The following is a 24,497-nucleotide window of genomic DNA, read 5'->3' on the forward strand; positions in this document are numbered from 1 at the left end:
TGCTGTTGTGAAAAGTTTAGGTAATCATACTTTTATATTTCCCCTCTTGCCTTCTTTTTTCTGTTGCCTATAAGTAGCCCAGTGTCCTCCCTCCCTCCCTCCCTTCCCCCCCCTCTCTCACACACACACACATTTATGAGGTATGTGTGTTGTGTGTGCCTGCCCGCCTGCCTGTGCCCTGACGCGTTCATTTCCATTCCCTTGTAGTCGCAGAGACAAATGAGTTGATATTGCAATAATGGATGCACGCTTGATATTTTAATTCCAGGGTTCATTTGACATAGGCACAAATACTAGGGGGTGTGCAGCCTTTTTAAAACAATACTGGCACTGGAGCAATAGTACAGCGGGGAGGGTGTTTGCTGGCACATGGCTGACACAGGTTTGATCCCTGTCATTGCATGTGGTCCCTTGAGCACAGAACCAGGAGTCAGTCCTGAATACTGCCAGGTTTGAGCAAAAAAACCCCAAAGCATAAAAGATATGCTCCCCATGCAAAGCCTCCAGTTCTTTGTGTCAAAAGATAGGGTAGTAGCGAGAAGCACACAGGACCAGATGCACCTGGAAGAGGTTCTGTGTCTCTGGGAGAACAGGCTTGACCCAAGAGTGCCAGGAGTGTGGGCTGAGCCAGCAGCTATGTGTGATGCCGAGGTCGGTACGAGGGTGGATTGTTTGTTTCTGCCAAAGGCTCAGCGTGTGTCTCACGTCTGCCGGCACGGGCTGAGCCCTTGAGAGATGACGAGTGAAGTGCGCCTTCCTTCCGAGGGAGAGACACTAAGTCCTGGTGAGGGCCAGGGAAGGCAGGGCTTTGTCCTGGAGAAAGGATAGAGACACCAGACAGTCTGGGAGACCTGTACCAAGGACAAGACCTCATGTAAGGTCATGGGGTGAGAATCTAACTAGAAGTGCTCGAGAACATGTGTGTGCATGTGTGTACATGTCTCTGTGTGAATGTGTTATGTATATATACGTGCACATGTGTTTCTCTGTGTAAGTGTGCTGTGTGTCTTTATGCATGTGTGTCTGTGTGTGCATGTAAGGCTGCCTGTGTGTCTCTATTTGTGTGTATTCATGTGTATGTCTGTATGGGAATGAATCAAGGGTCTGTCTTCCTCTCGGAAACTTGGCAGGTGCACCATAGAGATGCATTATCCGAGACCCAAGAACAGAAGATCTAGGTTGCGTGTTTCTGTGTCCACCTCTAACGAGAGCAAGCCCAGGGCCATGTGGAAGTGAGCTCTGGCTGTATCTTTTCCTCTTGTACCAGGAGGGAAGCTGCTGAGTGTTACACGATCGCCGGGACACCCCTTTGCCTTTACCATGTAGGAGAGCTGGCCTGACTCAGGGGTCACGAATGGCCATGTGTGAGCAGGGAGCTGACTGTGGCTGAGCTGGAAACACACTTCGGTCCCACAAGCAGAGCAGGGAGGGGCTTCGGTCCCCTTGGCTGCAGGCCCCATTGGTATGAGGTCAGTTCCATGAGCACAAGCAGCAAAAAGGGACCTGTGTGGCTCTGGTGGCTGCTGCTGGCATTGCCTGCCGCTGTCTCCCTGTCCCCCTGTCTCTGGTGCTGCTGCACACTAATAAATGGCTGTGTCCTTTTTACAGGTCCCCCAGCCACCCCAGAGTTATGGACTCTGATTGCAGACAGCTCCATGGCACTGAGTTTGTGGAGACCAGAGTCAGCATACTGTGTGCCCACGTATATGCATGCGGGAGTGTGTGTGTGTGTGTGTGTGTGTGTGCGCGCGTGTGTGTGTGTGTGCGCGCGCGTGCGTGCGTGCGTGCGTGCGTGCGTGCACATTTATGCCTGCAGGTATGATTGGACTTGATTTACAAACCCCCAAAGCAAAAATCAACCTGTGTTCACTGCGCGGGAAATGTCACCCTCTTTCCAAGAGGGACTTATAAATGCGGAGCCAATGGCCAATGGCTTGATTCTTTTAAAATAGAAATTTCTCTAACCTTTCTGGGTGACACTGGGCCCCATCTGGAAAATTACAGATTTATGGGCAAAGAGGCTGAAAGTTGGTGTTTTTCGTCCAAGAGCCAAATTGAAGAAGGGGAAAAGAAGGAAGAAAAACACAACACCTGTCTTTAAAGACAGTCTGCTAGGGAGGAGTGAGGGAGAAAGAAGGCGCATTCATCCACTGCAAGAGCCCCAGGTCGAGACTTCAGTGTGTGAGGCAGAGGGAAATCACCAGGGTTCTAGCTTATGAGGCTGCCATGTGGCACTAAGCCATTGAGACTGAAATTCTAGAGCAGGCAAAGACACACTGTAGATCGAATGCATCAGCTCAAGAACTGGACACACATACACACACACACACACACACACACACACACACACACACACACACACACACACACACACACACACACACCAGCTGGTCCCTCCCTTCACCCACTATCTTACTGTAAAATACCATCCAAATGTGGGGCCAGAGAGAGATAGCATGGTGGTAAGACGTTTGTTTGCCTTGCATGCAGAAGGTCGGTGTTTCAAATCCCGGCATCCCATAAGGTCCCCTGAGCCTGCCAGGAGTGATTTCTGAGTCTGGAGTAACCCCTGAGCACTGCCGGTTGTGACCCAAAAAAACAAAAACAAAAACAAACAAAAAAATGCTGTCCGAATGTAATGAAAATGCCATCCAATTGTCATGAAACCACTGTCTGGTTGTAGTGAGTGAGCACTGTAATGGAAATGTTGTCCAGTTGTAACAAGCACCACTTAACCTCTGGTGTGTCGGAAGCTAAGGGCCACAGGCTACATCTTAGCCTGGAGCTCTGATGATATGTGTGGAAGGAAGTTGGTGGCTCGGCCTCAGCCTGTGCATCTGCAAGGCCAGTGCTCGCTGGGGGACTTGCGGGGGCTGGTACCAGGGCTGGGAAGGACTTGGTCATGGGCAGAGAGGCCAGAGCCTGCAGAGAGAGCTGAGCCTGGAGCGTGGGCTCCCAGAGGAAGGTGCACTCGGCTGTCCGCACACAGCAGCGTGATGTCAACAGTGAGCAAGCTCTCGATTCCAAGAGCAGAGACAACAAAGTTAGAGAAGTCCAGAGGCTGAAAGGGGGCATTTTGCTCTCTAGCCACAGACAGAAACATAATGAGGTGGTCCCGTCACAGCATTGATGATCATTCATTGGCTTGTTCATTTTCTTCCTCCACTGCAGAGTTCTCTCTCTCTCTCTCTCTCTCTCTCTCTCTCTCTCTCTCTCTCTCTCTCTCTCTCTCTCTCTCTCTGTCTCCCTCCTTTCTCTTTTCTCCCTCTTTCCCTCCTTTCTCTTTCCTCCCTCCTTTATCCCCCTCCTTCTCCTCTTTCTTCTCTCTTCTCTAAGCATTATTAAGACCTCTGACTCCTAACACTCTGTGCCCTCAGTGCCTGCCCTTGGTCTTTGCACTCAAACACTGCATTTTCCATGCCTGTGGCTGCAGGAGGGATAAGCACCTATTTGGCTGCAGGAGCCAAGTTTGGAACCCTGACACCATCAGGGACAAGCCTTGAGACTGGCCTTACCTTCCACGGAGATGGGTCCAGGGAAACACAGGTCCTTGTGGGCTTCATGCAGGCCCCAGGCTCCCTGCTGGCCACACCCAGACAGGCAGAATTGTGGGGCTCAGAACAGTAACGCACAACCCACGCTTCCTTGGGCCAGTGCAAGGACCAGGGCTTATGTCAGTCCATGCCCCTCACCACTGCCCAGTGCCAGCTTCATGGAGGGTTTTCCCAACACAGTGTCCGCATTCCAAGCTGGACTGCCTTCGCGAATGAATCAGGGATCTGCTTGTAAGAATTTGGGCAAATGAACAAAGATGATCACCTTACAGAAAGAAAGGGTTGGTGAGGTTGGATTGATTGACTTGGAAAAGGCTCTTTAGGCAAAACAGAGACCCAGTGAACAGGAATAGTGTCAGTCCTTCTACATTTCATTGTTTGGAGAAGTTGCTGATCTGGGAGCTTGGCTGTTGGTTGGTTGGCAACTTGTTTTACCCAGAACAAAGACCTTCCCTGGCTTCTTGCATGTCCTTTGCCTTCCCCCTTTCGTACATGTCAAAGGCCTACCTAGACTGGACCAGCTCAAGAAAAGCCTTTTGTCTGCCACTCTCTCCCCCACTCCCCAAGCTGTGGATTGAAATGCTTCATAAAGGACTGCTGGGTCAGTGGTGTTAATCTATACTCCAGGTAGGGAGATCCCCGGTCACATGTGTTTCACCCTCTCAAACTTGTCCTGGCCTTATTTCGTGTGGCGACCCCTGTTCTCCACCCCCATCTTCCTGAGGTCAATCACGGTGTGTGGAGCCCACAGCTGTCTGTATGTGTACGTGCATATATGTATTCACTCGCCAGGGTCTTCCTCACTCAAATGCACGCGTGTGTCTCCGTGCATCTACAGAATTCCTGTGAAGACGATATTTAGGACCCCTATTAGTGAGGGTAAGGAATGTACGGATAAACTGTATCATTTATGGTTATGATATGGCTACTGTCAAAATAACAAGCTATTTTGACAGTTGCTTTATCTCTGCTCTCATTGAGTCTACAATAAGAAACTAGTTTCTTAGCAACTAAAATATATTCTCAAACAAGAACATTAAAAAGAGGGGGGAAAAGAAGAAGAAAAACACAAAAGAAAAATGTGCTCCGGGTTGCTGGGAGCCCCTCCTGGGAGGGGGAATACAATCTTGGAGGCAGCAAAGTGTCTCCCCCTCTCCTCCCCCCAGTCGGACGCCCCAAGCAGGGGTCCCTGGGCCCCAGGAGCTGCAGCAGATGAGCTCGGGAATGGTCCCTTTGTTCCCCCTTTTCCTCTTCCTCCGGCATCTGTTTTTATTCCTCCTCCCCACAAGAACCTCCCTCCTCCCTCTCGGGACTTTAGCTTGGCTGACTGACTAGCGCTGGGCAGGGTTGGGGGAACAGAGCCTGGGGACTCCCCCATGTCTCTCCCAGATCCTTCTGGCCCTCCAGTGCTTTGCTATGCACCCTGCTGGGCTGCTGTGCATGCAAACCACACACATACTCTCCTGGGCAATGTTCACATTGTCCTTGGGACTAACCATGTGCAGGGCTGGGTATGGAGCCTGGGCCTGCTGCATTGCACCACCTGATTCAGACCACTGGGCTACCTCTCTGGCCCTCAAGGATTGTTTCCCTTTCATTGAGGATATGTCCTGTTTTTTTCTTGTTGCCTACAGAGCGGTACTTGCCACCTTGCCCTGATCTGTGTCTCACTGCCTCTTCATGACTCGACATAACGAGTTCACGAAACATACTCACCCACTCGCCTTTCAAGTTGGCTTGGTGATTTGTTTTTGTTTCTCTCTTTTCTAGAACCTGTTTTTCAAAATAAGCCCTGCTGTGTTCTCTTTTATGCTGAGTTCATTCTGGCTTTTTGGAGAATTGATAAGCACGTCCGAATGTTACTGTGGTCTCTGTTTCCTGTTGTGTTAATATGGGTCACTGTTGGCTCATGAGAACTGGGGGGTCATTACTCTGAGAGGCCTCTTGTGCCTGAGAAGTGGGAGCACCTTCCTTATTTTGCCCAAATGCCACCAGAGGGGTTGCTGCTGTCTGCAGGTTGTCCCAGCCCCCCGGATTCTTGGCAGAGTGTGCTGTTTCATAAATTTGAGGTGTGGCCCTGGGGACTGGATGCAGGAGGCCCTGCCATGTGCCTTGAATGCAGTCAACCTGGGTTTATTCCCATTACCCCATAGGATCCCTGGGGCCCAGCAGGGGGAAGCCCTGAGCACCAACAAGTGTGGCCCCAAAGCAAAATAAAAGCCTGTCTTCTGTTCTCTGTCTTTCTCTCTCTGTCTCTCTGTTTCTGTCTCTCCCTCTTTTCCTCTCTTTCCCTTGTACTGAAACATGGTGGGGTGGTTCCTCCTTCTCTGATTGTCGGGGTTGGGTCAGTGGTCTTGGGCTCTTATAGTGACAGTCCCCCCAACCCTCTCTCTGCTCTTGGCCATTTAGCTGTCCATATCAGACCCACCATCTCCGTTGAAGACCAGGAAAGGTCTTGTGCTTGCAGCCGCCAGCTAACTCCAATCCTTGGGGGTCTGGGAAGTGTCTATTCTGCTGCCCCGTGGCTTAGACTAGGGGAGGAAACACAATAAGCATAGGCACATTGTGCCCGGCCTCTTGTGGTGCCTGGTAGCAATTTTCCTGGGGTCCTGCTTGCTTCCCTTCCAGCCTGGGCCTCCATGACTTCCTGTGGGAGCGGGGTCCATCTGCCCTTGAGAAAGGCCCCCATCCTCACCCCGTCTGTGCTTGAGGGAGAGTGTGGACGCCTGCAATTGGATAAAGGGGGGGCTCCCTGTATTCTGGGTACTGAGGAGAACTTGGTCCCCCTTCCTGAGTAAGTGCCCTGGAGGCAGGGCCCCAGGACAACATCGGAGCTGGGGCCTGGGCCCCTTCCCTGCGTGGCACCGCTTGCCGTTTGCCAAGAGAGTCGATGCCTGGGCAGTCGGGCTGAGCTGGGTCTGTGTTCCCAGGCGGAGGCCACGCCAAGTAGCTGCCAGCCTGTGCCGGGAGCGCCTTCATCATCGCTGTCAGCTACATCCCAGCCTGCTTGTCTCACCATACATCTTCCCAAACGTGACAGAATATTCCACTCTTATTAATTGAAGACTTTCTAATTCCGCTGCTTCACAGGAGGGGAGGGAGGCGGACTGGCGCATTTCTACACGGAAACCTGGCACTGACCCGGATGCGGTTCCATCTCGGGCCTGGGGAAGGGGCACGTGCATGTGTGAGTGATGTGGGGGGGGTGCATCATGGCTTTGAATGACACTCTGGGGCCACCAACCCTGGTCTTGGGCAACGGGATGGGTCCTATGTGTGGTTCCAAATCAAGGTGGTGTCTGTGGCAGAGAGATGTGAGTGTAGGGTGATCCCATGCCCCTCTCCTGGGCTCCCTGTACCCCGTGGAGCTCAGCCTCATCAGAGACACACAAGCAGAGCTGGGTATCTTCGAGACTGAAAGAGATACTAAATGAACAGCCGGGTTGGGGCTCAAGTGGGGAGGGCAGGCACTAGCCTTGCTAGCCAACCCAGGGCTCTTCCCTGGGATCCAGAGGGTCCTCTGAGCACCATTAGGAATGATCCCTGAGCACAGAGCCAGGAGTCAGTCCTGAGCATTGTTGGGTATGTCCTGTCTCCCAACCCCAAAAAGTGGAGGGTTGGTGCCAGAGAGACAGCACAGCAGGGAGGGTATTTGCCTTGCACACAGCTGACCTGGGTTTGATCCCCAATATCCCATAAGGTTCCCTTAGTGCCTTTAGGAATTATTCCAGGGCACTAGGGAAGGAGGACCAGGAATAAGCCCTGAGTGCCACTGGGTATGTCCCCAAAACCAAATCATAAATTAAAAAGTAAATAAATAACTCTAAGGGCTGGGTTCCGGATCAGTCATCCAGCATGTTCCATCCTGAAACAACCCATCTCAGTGTGACCCTAGGAGAAATGAGATACAATTTACACCGAGCCCCATCCTCAGTAAGATATGGGGACCCAAGGGGCCGGAGAGATAGCATGGAGGTAAAGCATTTGCCTTGCATACAGAAGGACAGTGGTTCGAATCCCAGTATCCCATATGGTTCCCCGAGCCTGCCAGGAGCGATTTCTGAGCGTAGAGCCAGGAGTAACCCCTGAGTGCTGCTGGTGTGACCCAAAAAAACAAACAAAGAAAAAGAGATGGGGACCCTACCCAGGAGGCACGTCATATGTCATATGAGGCATACTTTACCCCAAGCCCTGCCTGCCCTCAACAAGGGGTGGGAACCACCTAGGAGTGGGTCATGGGCGAAGGTCGGTGTTAGCAAAGCAGGAGAAGGTTCCAGGCTCAGCAGAGGAAAGTGTTTGGAGTCCTTCCTTGAATCCATCCTCGCACTCTTCCGGGGCATGTTTGGGCCTGGTGTTTTAGATCTGGTCACACACACACACACACACACACACACAAGCATACACATACTTGCATGCACGCACCACACAGACATACATTCATGCTTCATGAGGTGGTACCAAGCTCTGGTGACACACACACACACACACACACATACACATACTTGCATGCACGCACCACATAGACACACATTCATGCTTCATGAGGTGGTACCAAGCTCAGCACTGCCCTAACCACATGTGCTGTAGATGCCACCTTTGAAAGGGCCTGAGTGCCTTTCAGGGAAGCAAAGGTTTGATCACAGTGCAGAAGACAAGGTGGTGGGAGCCAAGCTCCTAGCTGCCTCCACGTGCACACACACACATCCACACACTTATGCATGCACATACATATGCAATACACACATACATGCATGTTGCTCACACACACTGCCTTTGTTTCCGGGGCCGTCTCCTACAAATGACCAGAGAGGCTGGAATAAACTTGTCCACTTGTCTGCTTCCAGGAACTGCTTTGGTTTTTGGGGACAGAACAGGGTGGGGAGCAGGGCTGTTAAAACTCAGGTTTTAGGACCTGCAGGATCACAGTGACTTTATTCTTCTGTGACTTTATTCCCCTTCTTGGCCCATAGTGTGCGGCAGGTCTCGTAGCTCCGTTGGGCTGTTTTAGAAACCAAAGTCCAACAAGGCTGAGATGGGGATTCTGGGCTCCAGCAAGCTGGGATCTGCCTGTTTTCCAAATGGGGTCCTGCCCCTTACGTTGGGTTTTCCAAGTGGGGGTTGTGGTTTTTCCATGACTTGTCAACACCCCTTCCCCCCACCCAGTCCCAGTAACAGCTTCGGCCTGGGAAGTACTGGGTCATCCCAGCACTGCTCTCCACACCGTGTTCATTCTGGAGTCACCACCTGGGCATGAGTCCCTGAGCCTACTGTGCAGGAAGGATACTGGACATGGCTGTCATGGTGGACACGGGGGGGCCAGCACTGCCTGCCTCGGTTCCCGTCAGAGGCCCCACGTAAGGGGCACGCAGGCCGTGGCAGGGAATCCGTTGCTCTGATGAGGCTTGAGCAGCTTCTACAGTATCTTTGTTCAGCTTCCTGAAGAGGCTCTGGGCTGCAGCCGTGTGGTGGTGGGTAGATTGGGTATGGGGGGAGCGTTTGAAACGGAACCTTTGCCTCCATCTGGATTGGCAAGGGGCCCGAGACCTGGCAATGATTAACCCATCAAGACGAGCCATACCAGTGCCACCCCAAAAACAGGCACCCCCCTTTATAGGACTCAAGAAGGGCCTGGAGCCCCTTTAGGGGAGAGGGAGGGATTCTGAGAGATCAAGGACACCCTCCCCTCCCCTCTACGCTGCCCCTCCCCTTTCCCCTTCTCTTTCCCTTCCTCCTTTTCCCTCTCTTCCTTTCCTCTTTTCTCCCTTTCCTTTCCCACTCCTCCCTTCCTCTCTTTTCCCCTTCTCTCCTTCCTCCTCCTTTTTCTTCTCCCCTTCCTGTTGTTTCAGTTTCTCTTAGGCTCTCCTGAGAATAAAGAGTGAATCAGAAGTTTGATATCCAAAGCATGTCTGGGTCTAAATGTACTCCCTCTCCCTCTTCCTCTCTATTCTTTCTCCACCTGAATTCACACACCCTAAAATACAACCATTCAAAAAGAAAATAGAACTACAGGGTTGAAGTGATAGGACATCGGGGAGGGCACTTGCCTTCCATGTAGCCAGCCCAGGTTTGATACCTGGCATCCCACAGGGTCCCATGAGCACCACCAGGAGTGGCCTGAGAATGAAATGAAATAAAGCAACAAACCTTGGCTTCCTCCCAGGTGCCCTGCCCGGCTCTTTCTGTCCCCTGTCCACTGTTCGGAGGGGGCAAGTGGGCTGGAATGGCCCCAGCTGTTCCCATTGTACCATACAGATGGGCCAGCCTGAGGCGAAATCTCTGGCTCTCCCGTTGCAGTGGTCAGTGGAGTTGGCCAGACGGCCATTGCTCTAGAACCCCTGTAGTCTCCTCTGGTGCACAACCATGTCTTGCCTGGGGGGTGCCCCAGTTTGAAACACAGCATGACCATTTGGAGACCTATCTCTCTCTCCCTCCCTTCAACCACGACTGTGCTTGCAAAGGACAAGCTTGCTCTCCCCTCTTGCCTCTTTTTCTTATTTCTGTCTTCGCTCAGGCCCTGTGATTTATTCAGGAGCCTGAAGCAAAATCCATCCCTGAATAACACTGAGCTTGCTTGCCTTCATGAGATCCCAGGTTGTTGGGGTCCAGGTACCCCAACTCTCCTAGACCTTAAAAACAAATACTTATGTGCCAGGTATCATGCAGGCTGTTGTGGATAGCCTCATGGCCAGTGTCATGGTGTATGTATATGTGTGTCTGTTTCTATCTGAAAAATTGGGAACATTTCACATGTGTGGGGCAGCCTGAAGAAACAAATATATAATAGTGCATTATTTTCTGGGGCCCTGACTTTCTTTCAGAATATTCTGGAACATTATCAGGTAGGCCATTTTACTTGAAGTTGGATTTTTATTTTTCCCTCCTCCCCCAAATTCATAGGTACTTCATAGGTGAGCAGTATGCTGGAAAGAGACATCAAGAATGGCATCGTGAAGGCTTTAAGAGCTACATCAGAGATGTGGGGGGCTGCCCCCACTTCCCTACTCTGACTGATTAAAATTCCACTTCACATCACCCGACCCTTAAGATCTATTTTTTCCTGGACATTCCTTTGTTCCAAAAGCTGCACATGCACACGTGGCCCCTGCATCCTCTCCCCACCTAGTAAAGTTAGGGGAGCAGAGATTTAGGGGTACCCCCAGCCACAATCTATGGGTTATATAATGATGTTATGCAGATGAGGGATCCAGCATCCCGTTGGAACTGGAGCAGCAGTGGCACAAGCAGCCAGGCTGGCGGGACGATTTGTTCCTTCTGGTTGCAACAGACCCTATTTGGCCCCTGCATGCCCCCAACTCCATTCAGAAATCTCCTTGTGGCCAGCCGAGGTCATTGGGCCCAGCATGGCCCATCACAGAACTCCAGCGGCTGTGAGAGGGTATTTTCCTGGGAGAGTTTGACTCTGTAGGGAGCCAAGTGATAGCACAGCAGTGAGATATTTGCCTTGCATGCAGCTGACCTAGGTTCTATCCTCAGCATACCGTAAGGTACCCTGAGCCTGCCAGGAGTAACCCCTAAGTGCTGCCTGGTATGGCCAAAAACAAACCAGAAAAAAAAAAAATGGTTGACTCTGTGGAACTGGAGAGGTAGCAGGATGGAAGGCACTTGCCTAACATGAGGCCAACCCCAACAACCAGGAGCAACCCCTGAGCACAGAGCACCATGGGGCTCAAAACCCAAAATCTCCAATTGGTTGTGTAAGATACTCCATCTCTTCCCAGGTGGCCTTTCATCAGGGTCCTGAATCCTTGCCTCAGCTTCTCAGTGAAGTCCAGAGACTGGAATTAAGGCAGAATTTACCCGGTTTCCAGGCAGGTTCAGGGCCACATGACATCGCTGGCAGCCATTTTCTCGGACCTGTATTGATAGCCTGTGCTCATCCTCATATGACCCCTTATCTCATGCTCCTTCTCCACTACAGAAAACCCAGTTGGGAAATGGAACTAGCATCCCAGTCTCCGCTTCTCTCTTTGTTGACCTGTTTTCTCTGGAAATTCCGAATGAACTGAAATAGCAACAGTACTACTAATAATATCAGGGCCGTCTCATGCGTAGATGCACCGTGGGTCTGCATTCCTTCTCTTGTTCATGCTCCTTGCGATGCTGAAGGGAGAGTCGTGTTCTCCATGGGCACAAACAGGAAAATAGTGTAAACAGTCATGACCCTAACCCAGTGTGACTGTAGTAGGGTCAGATTCAGTGATTCCAGACCCCCCCCCACACACACACACCAGTTCCCAAGGCAAATGGGACCCACTGATCCTCTCATTATACCCAAGGTGGCTGCTAGAAACTTCATTTCTAGAATATTCTCCTGCATCGGCTAGTGTCTCATTGGCTCAGACTTTGTCCTAAGGGCACCTGTGACCAGTACCTGGCCTTCCCAAAGCATTCAGGATGCACATGTGTCTGTTGGTGGGTGGCGTATCTGCTCAGCAATTGTTTTCCCGGCTCATGAAACCAGGAGAGGGTCGAGGACTCCTCCAGAAGCAAAAGGAGGGAGGACCACGTGATTCAGGCAGTGGCTGAGCTGGTCTCAGGAATAGCAGGATAAACTTAGTGCAGTTGGATAAACTTAGTTGCATTTGGCATTTGGATCAACCTAATTGTTATTATCTTCGTGGACTATTATCTTGGCCCCTTTCACCTCTCTGCTCGGGCATTATCCAAGTCACTCACTCCAAGACGGCAGCTCTGGGTGGCACTGTAAGGTGGGGAATCTTTGCCATTGCCCCCAGCTCCCCTCAGCCCTGGTCTGTTTCTTGACCCTGGTAGGAACCACCTGTCCATGGGCTTGTGGCTTGGAGCCTGTAGATCAACCTTGGAAAAGTCAGTATCTGACCTGAGCTTCTACGGAAAAGGACGGCCTCACACCACAGAGTGGTTCATAAACCAGGCTCTTTCCTCTGCCCTTGCCAGCCCTGCCTCTTAGATGCTTTTCTACTCTGGACCTCTAGCCTCATTGTGAGCACCTCTCCTGGGCTGTGTTCTCGGAAGAGAGGGTTTAGAAGGCCAGGCAGAGGCAGAAAGCAGGCTGGAGAGAGATTCAGAGAGGGATAAGACGCTGGCCATGCTTCCAGATGAACTGCTTCAAAAGTCCCTGAGCATTGTGGGGGCAGGTGGGGGCAGGTACCCAGGCACCTTCCAGGGCATCACGGTCACCCCGGCCCCACAAACTTGGACCTTTGCATTGAACCACTGGGCCACAAGTCACTTCCTGAGCACCTCTTGGAGCGCCCTTTTCCGATATAGGACTCAGAGCCTGTCCCTGGGATGCTGCAGGTGTGTGTGTGTGTGTGTGTGTGTGTGTGTGTGTGTGTGTGTGTGCGCGCGCGCGCGCGCGCGCAGGACTCAGGGGATGCTGCAGGTGTGTGTGTGTGTGTGTGTGTGTGTGTGTGCGCGTGCGCAGGACTCAGAGCCTGTCCCTGGGATGCTGCAGGTGTGTGTGTGTGCAAGTGCAAGCGTACCCAGGGTAGGTCGGCATCCTGTTCTGCTAAAAGTACTCAGATCTCTCCAGTGCTTCCTTCTCTCAATGTTGGAACCCCCCCACCCCCTCCGAGAAACTGGAGACAGGCACTTGTCAGCTTCTCCTGGTCAAGAACTAGCTTCCAAGGCCAGAGAGATAGCACAGCAGCGTTTGCCTTGCAAGCAGCTGATCCAGGACCAAAGGTGGTTGGTTCGAATCCCGGTGTCCCATATGGTCCCCCGTGCCTGCCAGGAGCTATTTCTGAGCAGATAGCCAGGAGTAACCCCTGAGCACCGCCGGGTGTGGCCCAAACCCCCCCCAAAAATAAAAAAGAACTAGCTTCCAGCCCAAGTCCTCCAAGTTTTGCCAGTCCCTGGAGTGGGAGCTGATGAAACTCAGGGATCTTGGGGTGCAGGGCGGGCTCTTGGCGCCACCCACTGGTCCACCAGAAATGGGTTGACCCTTCACATGTTCTATCTCTGGCATTACCAAAAAAGAATTCTGACTGTATTTAAAACAAAGATGAAAGCATAGAAGTTATACAGGATGCTCCCAGAGGAGCCCCCTTCCATGTCTGGGGCCCCTGTTAAGTTTTCGGGGGCTCTACACGCGTCCATGTGGCCCACCCTGTATGGAGGCGCCTGGCTCCCTGCACGAATAATTTCGGTGCAGAAGCAGATGGGCCTGGAACGTAACCGAGTAAAGATCACATCTGGGCAATTAAGCAGAACATGAAACCGAAGCTTCGCACAGAGCGTTCCGATGGGCGAGATCATGCTGGAGTACTTGATTCCACGCTGCATCTCTGGGGGGTTTCTCTCTCCCGTGGCCCCTTCAGGAGACAAGCTCTCTCCTGGGGGGACGCAGCCCTAACCACCTTTTGTGCCAGGACCAAGTCTTGAAAGAGGTCATGTGACTCGCGGCAGCCCTGGAAAGGGGCACCCCCAGACCCTCCTGGAGTATGTCCCACAGTATGACACCAAGGCATCTCAGGTTTTAGGAGATATTGACCACAGGATGTCTCTCAGCACCAAGCCATCCTTCGCTCTCACAACTCCAGCCCCAAGGCATCCCATGGCTGGATCTCTGAGGAGATGTACCTTGTGGGTGGGGGGCAGGACCAGGGTCCTAGCAGAGACTGGGTTCACCCCAGGTCCTCAGGACTTGGGCCGATCATGTCTCTTCAGCCTTCCATCCCCTCCATCCAACCCAGTTTGCACTCAGGACTGAGCCGCTTCTGCTGAATCCAGACCCTGCCACTTATCATCAAAAGCAGAAATAGGGAGGGGTCCATTCAGTGGGATCTTGTCTTGCTCAGCATCAGGAATGTGTCCGTGTGTGTGGTTGTGCTGTGTCTATGTTGTATGTAGTGTGTCTATGTGTTGTGTATGGTTATATTGTATCTCTTTTGTGTATTTGTCATGTAATTAATGTAGTTGCATATTTGCATCTTTCTGTTTGGTATGTATGTAATTGTGTCTGTGTCTGATATGTCTGTGTTTGTTGTGTGTGTATCTATATGTGTGTCTGTCTGTTGTGTCGTATACCTGTACATTTGTTGTATGTAGCTGCATATGTGTGTATTGTGTGTACAGTTGTGTGGTGTTGTGGGGGGTGTTGCAGGATCTAGCCTCCCTTTTCTCCATCTTCCAAAAGTCGGGCCCCAAGGGTACCCTGCTTTGAGTCCCCTACCCGTGCTTTCTTACCCCCTGGCCAGAGTCTCCCATCAGCTCCATCCGTGTTGGCAGCTATAGGTTCATGACACAGAACCCCACGCCAGGTGGTGCCCACAGCCTTTCTTCTGCCTTTTCTCTCTGACAATTTCCACCAAGCCCCCAGAGACCCTTTAACATAAAAGAAGGGGGGAAAGTGAAGTTTTGCTAAGTGCCGATGGAAACGGCTGGTTGTTGAGTCGGGGGACTGGACCACATGGGGGACAAGCTCTCTCTCTCTTTTTTTTTTATTTTGGGTCATATTTCTTCTCTGGCGTTTATTACACCTCTGTTAAACACAGCTCATGTGACACGGGCTGACTCAGAGGCAGTCTGGGGAAATGCTGCAAGTTGAGCTTCACGTAGGGCAGGGCCCATGGTTAATAGCAGCCATTAAAGCTGGAGAAAAAATTACCTGCCCAGGCCCACAGTCCTGTCGTTGGCCTGAGTAAAGAGGGAGCCTATGTCCAGCAGAAGGAGAGCTTGAGAGTCCCATGAAGGAGACAAGCATGCAAAGACCTGGGATTGAAGAGGGAGAAAGGGAGGGGATGGGGGAGGGAGGGAGGGAGAAGAGAGAGAAAAAGAGAGAGAAGAATCCAGGTTGGACACCAACCCAAAAAGAGAAACCCCACCCCAAATGTACATGAAAGGTCTTTGAGCTCTCTCCAAGCAAAGATCACAGCCAGGAGTGATCCTAAAGCACGGGAGAAAGCCCTGAACACTGATGATTGTTGACCAAAAACAAAAATAAAATCACCCCTAGCCCAGCAGATAAACTCCATAAAATACCTCAGAGCAAATTTGCTTGTCTGAGGAGACCCAATGAGGTCAGCGCTCCCAGGCCCCTTGGCAGGGGGTGGGAAAGGGGTCAAAGGATGGCAGGGAAAGTCTTGGCCCATGCAGTGTAGGGGCCTGAACTCTCCCTCGTTGATAGCAGGCTCCAGGCCCCAGAGCCCAGGTGCATTTAGAGGTGCTGATTCTTGCCTGTAGGGAACCCCGACTTCCCTCAAGGGTTGAGTCTGTACAAGAACCCATGCCTTAACCCCCACCACACCCCCTGTACCAGTAGCTAAATATTAACCTTTCTTCCTCGGACGAACTAAGTGAGATATTCAGAGACGTAGACTTTGATTTTCCTTATGTAGAGGTGGAGGGATGCTGCTGGGGGATGGTGGCTGGAGAGCATGAGGTACCAGGGATCAGACCCATGTATTTGGTATGTACTCTACCCTCTGAGCTATGTCCTTGGCCCTCAAGAGCCAGTCTCGCCTCCCTTATGTCTGTTTGCCACCAGGTGTTAGCCTGGCTCATCTTTAATCAGAGGAACTGGGCTTCATGCAGCTGCCTTGGTTAGCTTTTCTACCTTGGCGAATGCTGGAGCCAACTTGACAGGAGCTGGGACTATGCCTGGTTGTGTGTGTGTGTGTGTGTGTGTGTGTGTGTGTGTGTGTGTGTGTGTGTGTGTGTGTGTGTGTGTACAGCCCTAAAGGTGTAGGTCTAAGGCTCCCAGCCTCCTTTCTCCTAATGACCTCCTTGGCTGTCAGGGACTATGCCTGGTTGCGTGTGTGTGTGTGCGTGTGTGTGTGTGTGTGTGTGTGTGTGTGTGTGTGTGTGTGTGTGTGTGTGTGTGTGTGTGTGTGTACAGCCCTAAAGGTGTAGGTCTAAGGCTCCCAGCCTTTCTCCTAATGACCTCCTTGGCTGTCAGAATGATCAAACCCCCACGTTGGCATTCACATTAGCTTCCTATATCGCTGGGGTTTAGAACCCCAAGAATTGGTCCCTGGGCCTGCAGCCCAGAGCTTCTGAACCTGGAGCTGACCCCGGAGTTACAAGATCTGAACCCCAGACCTGATCTACAAGCTGGGTTTGCGCAAGTCCCAAGTTATACTGTATTAAGTGCCACACGAGCAGGGAGAGTTTAAGCAAGTCCATGCTGCCTTTTTTTATCCTAAACACGAGGCTTTAATCTGAGGTAGAAATATCTAGGCCAGTTCCAAAGTTGGTTCCCAGGGGTCTCCCCTGGAAGGGGAAGGGGAAGAGCAGAAACTGTTGGTTGGCCTAATTGGCCTCTGTTTACAGACGGAAAATGAGCTCGTTTTCCTTTGCTAATGTAGTGGTAGCTTTGGTACCAGTTGGAGATGTACAGTAGAGATCTGAGCGCAGTCTAAAGCCATTTTAGGGAAAGGGAATCCATGTGACAGATACATTAAATATCCCCAATTGGGAGGGGAGTGAGGCTTGGAGGCAGCTGACCCTGGCTCAACGCATGGGACCAGGAAGTTCTAATGTGTGGCACAAGCCTGAAGTAACCTAAATCGGCAGCCTTGCACAGACCATGCCTATGGGATAGACTTGGGGGTGCCGACCTTTATTCTCATTCAGGCCACTTCAGGAGAGCCGAGAAAAGACAATCTGGGACCAGATGGAGTGGTATTGTGCATTGTTCTCTGACCTGTGAGCACTCAGACTCCCCATGGAAATAAGGGTGAGCCACACCCCACACCCCGTGAGTGGGCACAGATGATTGCTGACATAGTTCCTACAACAACCCTTTGATTCTCCACCCTCCCACCCCTGCCTGCAGTTGGGTTCCCTCTGCCTCTCCTTGTCTCTCCAGGTCCAACTTTCTCCCAGAACCTCCAGGTGGCTCTCCCGTCCCCCACACAGTCTTATTCCCAATGGCTTCCCTTTGAGGGCATCTGAGCCCACAGACTTTGATTGTCTGTAGGTGCTGGTCCTGCTGGGGAGAGAGGGAAGCAAGTAACCCAAACCAATCCTTGGGTCTGTTTTACCGGAGCCTTGCATGGACGTGGCTATGCGCACTCCAGTCCCAAGTGACAGAGCGGCCCTCCAACACCAGCAGAATGCAGGAAAAAGCATCTACTGGGGGCGGGGGGTGAACATCTTCTGGCTGGCCAAGGGCACCCTAAGAAGAGACCTGAGCAAGGCCACACATGGGATAGCTGGGGATACCTGCTAACGGCCTCAATTCCCTCCTGACAGGTCCCCACCCCACCAGAGCAATGTCGCTAAAGGCTGCTTGATGGTGATACGGTGTGGGTCGTGGGTTTGTGGTGGGGGCTGCAGTCTGGCACGCAGAGGCGAAAGGAGCTCTTTCTCCCCCTCCTCCTGCTCCCCCACTTCCCAATTTGACCAGGATGCAAGTGAGCCCCGGCGGCGACCACCCCACCCGTCTAATCGCTCCCATCTGCTCGGGCGCTGTTTCCCTGGCTCCTGCCAGGATGTTCACCGCTGCCGCTAAGCAGCACATGATTTCCCATCAGCCGCAATCATCTCCTGGAAACTGCCAGCACCTCGTGCCCGCGCCGGCAGAGACACCCGCTTCCAGATGCCAGGAAAGTGGGGAGGCCCCCCCAGCCCCCAACCACTGCCTCGATATCCCACCGTGGAGGCCCATGTCTCCCGTGTCTCTGTCCCCCAAGGACAAGCCCAGGTCAGGAGTGAGTCAGCTGAGCGGTGACGCTGCCAGAAAACACCGCCTCCCTCCAAGGGATGGTCCAGCCTGACCTTCTGTGCTTTTCTCTTGCCCCAGCCACCACTTTGTTCTGTGAGGCTCCGACCTGCCTGGCCTCCTTCCTTCTGTGCCAGCCCATGTGCTGGGAAAGAGCTCCTTGGAAAGTTTTCAGAAGCAGCCTCGTGTGTGTGTGTGTGTGTGTGTGTGTGTGTGTGTGTGTGTGTGTGTCTGTGTGTGTGTCTGTGTCTGTGTGTCTGTGTGTCTGTGTGTCTGTCTGTGTGTCTGTGTGTTTCAGAAGCAGCCTCGGGATGTGTGTGTGTGTGTGTGTGTGTGTGTGTGTGTGTGGTGTGTGACAGAAAGAGAGAGACAGAGAAAGAGAGAGAGAGACCCACCCCAAGGTCCCCAGCTGCCTTTATGCACATTGGCAGGAATCATGGAGGAATACTGGGGCATGTGGACAATATTCAGGAGTGTGGGTATGGATTGGGTCCAGGAGTGTAGGGATATTCTGCTGCCTCCAAAGGAAATACGCCACTTGGAGTGTCCCTCCCTTCCTTGGGGGACTGAGGGCATAACCCACACCAGTCCTCGAGTCTTTTTTTGGAGCCTTGAATGGATGGATGTGGTATGCGCACTCCAGTCCTGAGTGACAGGGCAGCCCTGTCACCAGCAGGATTCAGGGAAGAAGTACCTGGTGGGGTGTGGCTATCATCTAGCTGGCAGAGCTGGCGGGGACCAGGCTCTGTCCCATCTCTGGCTCTGGTTTGCAGCTCCTCCAGGCATGGGCCCTGCAAGTCGCTATGAACTGGGACTGGCCAAACCACTCTGGAGTATGGGCGAGCACTTTTTCAGGTCCCCCGCCACCCTCACCACCCCCAGGCTGCTCCTTCCTTCAGCAATGCTTCCCCCCAGCCCCTGCTCCTGCCCCCCAGGCGCCCCCCCTCCCCACCGTGCCCAGGAGAGCCAGCTCTATCGATGCAGCCTATTTCTGTCTGCACAGTCTCCCCGCTTCTGCAGGAAGAGCTGCTCCCCAGTGGCTCCTCCGGTTTTTCTGCAACTTGCCTTTACTTATTAAATCTGCCTCTTTCTAATTTCCTCGGCAGCACTCGAACCAACACGAAATCTCTCTGCCTTCCACGATTTTCATTCACTTGCTCTTTAAAAAAAAAAACAGTTTGTATAAGCTGGGGATGTGAAGTCACCAAAACAAATGAAAAGGAACCCCGAGACCTCACTACCAGTTCCTCTTCGACAAAACACAAGTCTTTGTCTTATTGCTGTGGAGTCCAGGGCGTCCATGCAGGACTGAGAATGTCTTAGGTTGATTTGCTCCCTGCTGTGGCTTCCAGTCCCAAGGCAAAATCCTGGTCCAATGTGACTGCTGGTGCCCAGTGCCAATACCCAGTTATTAGATCCAAATCCCAGCTCGCAGTAGGAAAGGGGAGAGACCAGAAGGTCACACTCTATGCTATGAAGCATGTGCCCAGCCTGCTGTTCCAGCTCAGGCCACCATCAGAGCTTGCAGACTCCCTAACACAAAGGTTTGCAAGCTTAGGAGGTTTCCAAGTACAGGACCCCCTGGTACCCAGCCTCGGTTCAGGGTGCTGCAATGTCGGGGGCACCTGCCACCAAGTTCCGACGCCACAGGCTCTAGCGTGTGTTACGTGTAGTGCACATGAATGTGCATGTATATGTTCTATGTGTATGTGCATGCATGTTCATAAGTATGTACTGCCTATCTGTGTGCGTGCATGTGGGTATGCATATACATGTGAATGTGCCTGTGTGTATGTGTGTAAACTGTGTGCAGGTGTGTGTGTGTGTGTGCATTGTGTCCAAGCACAGATTTGTTCGCACCTTGCTTGCAGAAAGTAGATGGAAGCTGTGTGTCCGGGGAAGGGGTGTTTCTCTGGGACCATATAGGGCCCAGCCGCCATATCCACATGCTTTGACCACACTATGTAACTCTGGATATCTTCTTATTGGCATCACTCACTGCACTGAGAAGCCTGAGGCATTTTCCCCAGGAGACAGGCAGGGTGTGTAGGGAGAAGGGCTGGGTGCAGAGATGTGAGGAGGTGGGCCTTTGTGAGACTGTGGGGACACAGGTTTGTGTAATACTGTAGGAAATGGGCCTTTGTGAGACAGTGAGTAAACCGGTCTGTGGGAGACTGCGGGGACAAGGCCTATGTGAAACTATGGGAGGCAGGCCTGTGTGAGACTGTGGGGTCAGGCCTCCCAGAGCCTTACCACACTGTGGAAATGGGTCTGTGTTCTGTGATCTAGCAGGTGCGGTCTACCCTCGAACCCTTTCACGGTTGCTCATCTGTCTCTAAGAGTTACTACCTCTAAGCTTTTTAGGTCCTGAGTCCCTTCCTGTTCCTGTCTCTGTCTGGTGCTGCCCATCAGGGACTGGTTCTAACCAATCGGCCGCTTGCTGGGCCAGCCTTGGCTTAAGGCACAGTGCCCTCTGCTGGGGCCTAGCAGGAGCTACACAGGTCCCATTGGGCCTCGGGTTTAGCTGTAATGATCTGGTGTGAAGGAAAATACCAGGGTGCCAGGCAGTGGGGGACACTACAGGGACAAACCTGGGGTCTGACTCATCCCAGCCATCTCCAGCCTGTTGCACAAGTTCTAAAAGTGTTTATGTTAGAAGCTTTTTTTTTTATTTACGTCCATCTCTACTGGAAGATTCTAAGATTTAAGATGGGAAATTGGAGGGTTATGTTTTTGGAGAATCTATTCACTGCTAGCGGGGTACATCCCCCGCATCTTTGTGTCCTTGGAACTTCTGCACTGCCACCAGCCTTGGGGAGCTTGGTAACATTTCCCCACTCAATGTGTCTTGTGCCTGCGGGTATGACACAGCGCACTGAGGCTGCCTTACCAGCACTGTTGGGCTCCTTGGAGGATGCACGTAGGTCGCTGCCATTCAGGTGTGCCACAGGTGTGTTAAAAGCACCTGTGGTGCAGCACAGCATAAGCATAGCAGAGGTACACTGCGGGTGTGTTAGAGGCAGGTTTGGGTGCATTGTAGATCTTGTCTATGCAAGTACAGATAGGGTGTGGGTGTGAGACCCACTCATTGGCCATATGTGGGAGGGGAGTCCAGAATCCATAGCAGGGTATGCGAATGGGCCATATGGAGGGAAATGCCTTCCCTGGGAAGGTGGAAGTGGTTGGCAGGGGCATACAAATGTGTCCTGCCTGGGAGCTAGGGGCTGTCTCCAGTAACAGTATCTGAGCCACATGCTCAGTGGCACTTAGTTTGTCCTACCGTATTTTCTGGCGTATAAGACAACTTTTGAAACAAAAAAAGTCAACCGAAAATCTGGGGTCGTCTTATACGCCAAGTATATCCCAAAAAACGTTTCGATATACCGCTAAATGAAATCATCTGGATATTGCCACGAAACGAATTTTCCAACTTGATCCTGCACCAATCACTGCCAGGCTGCTCCGACCGCCTCTCTAACTCAGCCAATCCAAGCAGGCCTTTTATGCATGCAAATTAAACAATGTTCTGTACCCGAAGCTACACTGTAAAAAGCCTGCTCAGATTGGCCAGAGTCAGGGAGGAAGTCTTATTACAGTATAACCTTTGAACCTATTTTTAACTGTAAAATTAGGGGGTCGTCTTCTACGACCAGTCGTCTTATACACTGGAAAATATGGTATGTGCCACTCGCCTCGTGTTGTCTTCTCTGGGTCTGCTGAGTTTTCGAGACAGCCTACAAATGTCCTCTCACTTGCCCTCTCCGATGTGTGTTTTCCTGCAGTGTTGAGTATCCGGGGAGCCCAGGAGGAGGAGCCCACAGACCCGCAGCTCATGCGCCTGGACAACATGCTGCTGGCTGAGGGCGTGGCAGGCCCTGAGAAGGGCGGGGGTTCGGCTGCTGCAGCTGCTGCAGCAGCAGCTTCCGGCGGAGCTGGTTCGGACAACTCAGTGGAGCACTCAGACTATCGGGCCAAACTCTCCCAGATACGGCAGATCTACCACACAGAGCTGGAGAAATACGAACAGGTGAGCCGGACATTTAGGGAGCTGAGTAAGGTTCACCAGGAACCCAGGAGCTTATGGGACTGGCCTAGGCCCTAGGCAAACTGGGCTGCAGTTGTGCATCTCCTGTGAGTTGGACAAGGCCAGAGAGATAGTGGAGGGGTTAACACTTGCCTTGCATGTAGCTACCCATGATCCCCAGCATTCCTATATGGTCCCCCAAGCCCCACCAGGAAAGATCCCTGAGCACAAAACCGGATGTGGCCAAAATAAGCCAAAATCAGCCACCATCTAGGTTAAGAGTGGAGTGGAACCAGCTGGAGAAGTAACCCAGGGTCTTACCTTACCAACCCCATCCAGGCCTGCAACGAGTTCACCACCCACGTGATGAACCTGCTGCGCGAGCAGAGCCGGACCCGGCCCATCTCTCCAAAGGAGATCGAGCGGATGGTGAGCATCATCCACCGCAAGTTCAGCTCCATCCAGATGCAGCTCAAGCAGAGCACATGTGAGGCCGTCATGATCCTGCGCTCAAGGTTCCTGGACGCACGGTGAGGCCCTGCCCCCTGCAGTGAATCCCCAACCCCAATGGTGAATCTCAGCTCCCATTGGTGAATCCCATGGTGAGTCCCCCGTCTCCAGTTTGATGAGATGAGTCTCCACCCCCAGCGGTAGAATCCCTGCCCTCATCCATTGATGAATCCCCTTGATGAATCCCCTCCTCCAACTTCCAGGTGGTAGTTCCCAGCCCCCACCTTCAGTGCTCCCTGAGTCCCTCTCACCCCAAGAGTCTCCCTTCCCTGGCCCAGGCTCCCAAGCTCCTCCTGGTCTCTCCAAGGCCCCCATTTCTCCATCCAACCCCAGTGAAAAATTAGGAACTCTGGCATTTCCAGACCCCTTTTTAGTGAGAACACTTGTCTACGCTGGCCAGCTAAGAGTCACTGGGGGACATTGTGGTGGGCTGCTCCCCTCAACTGGTGACCCTGCGGCCCCTGGCCCTCTCCTCAAGGTCCCCTTCCTTAGGGCTTGGTCACTTGGTGGGTTTAATGATGCAGAGAGCCACGGGGAAAGGGGGACCCTTGGCACGAAGCATTATTTCCTGCCTCTCCCATCTCTCCCGTGCCTCCTGCCCTCCCTACCTCATCCCAGGCTCTCCTGTGCTCGCCTCCCAGGAAGCTCTGTCACTCCCACAACCCGTATGTACAAACAGGATTGAACAGATCTTTGGCCCCTAGCAAGTGAACCACCCCTGGTGCCTCTTCCCTCCCTGGAGGTTGAGTGCAGTGGGCGCCCCCACCACCACCTCCCCAAACTGTTTCCCAGAGGCCAGTCCCCTGATAAGCTGACTGCAGTGGTTTGTCTCTCTTGGCCAACCTGGACTAGGGGACTACGGGGCGAGATGCCTCCCTAGTTTAACTGCAGAGACCCTAGAGGTCAGTCCCTGTTTCCAGGGCACTGAACCTCACGAGGGGACCCCTGGCATCCCCCTCTTTCAAAGAGTCCCTCTGAAGTGCCCTCCCAGGGCAGGGATAGAGTTCTGACCTTGCTTTTCCACTGACCTCAATGGAAGGGTGCACATGTGGATGCACAGGAGGATAAATCAAAGGAATCCACTAGTCTGGCTTGAAATGGCCCAGCAGCCCTATCCCTAAGGGATGGCGGACCCCATCCGCTTTGTTGCAAGGATGGAGAACATGGATAGAAAGGCCATGGACAGCCAAAAAGATCATGAGAAAGGGGTTCAGGCCTCGCTGAGCTGACCCTGTGGATTCTAGATCCCACTCTGGGTCCCCTGAGCTCCTCTAGGAGTGATCCCTGAGCACTGCCTGTGTGGCCCTTAAAGTAAGAAGAGGCCAAGATGTGTAGGTCCTAGATACAGAAAACAGGAGCCACCCCAGAGATCTGCCTCTGGCTCCTTCACTAGAGTCCAGGCACACCTAGGCTTTCTTCCAGTCGTCGGGCCAGCCTGGAAGAGGGCATGTCAGGGGACTGAACCCATAATACTTCTGGTTGGCTATAGTCTACAGCCATCAGCCATCAGCAATAGAGACCGAAGTCTTGCCAGGAATCTTGACTGACATGCTGCCCAATGGGCTCATGGCACTGAGCGTGGCGATTCCCCTTCAGCCCTCCTCCTGAATGCCCTGTGTTTTGTGGGGTTTGGGGATGCAGAAAGTGGAGCCGAGGGGATATTGGGACAAGGAGGACAAGGAGGACAAGGAGTCTGGAGCCTGGGATGGTCCCCCACATCCCCTGTCTGCAGGGCCTGGGC

At 52.5% G+C, this 24,497-nt stretch overlaps 1 protein-coding gene across 2 annotated transcripts in view; it reads left to right on the plus strand.

Moving 5' to 3' along the window:
* PBX1 (PBX homeobox 1) overlaps window positions 1–24,497 on the plus strand; it is a 124,531-nt gene that overhangs the window by 80,420 nt on the left and 19,614 nt on the right. For both annotated transcript variants that reach the window (XM_049776524.1, XM_049776525.1), the window contains exons 3-4: window positions 22,005–22,249; window positions 22,586–22,776. In XM_049776524.1, coding sequence (XP_049632481.1) covers window positions 22,005–22,249; window positions 22,586–22,776 — 436 coding nt within the window. The remainder of the gene's footprint in view (window positions 1–22,004; window positions 22,250–22,585; window positions 22,777–24,497) is intronic.

Source organism: Suncus etruscus, chromosome 7 (genome assembly GCF_024139225.1).
Source record: "Suncus etruscus isolate mSunEtr1 chromosome 7, mSunEtr1.pri.cur, whole genome shotgun sequence".
NCBI classification, from domain to species: domain Eukaryota; kingdom Metazoa; phylum Chordata; class Mammalia; order Eulipotyphla; family Soricidae; genus Suncus; species Suncus etruscus.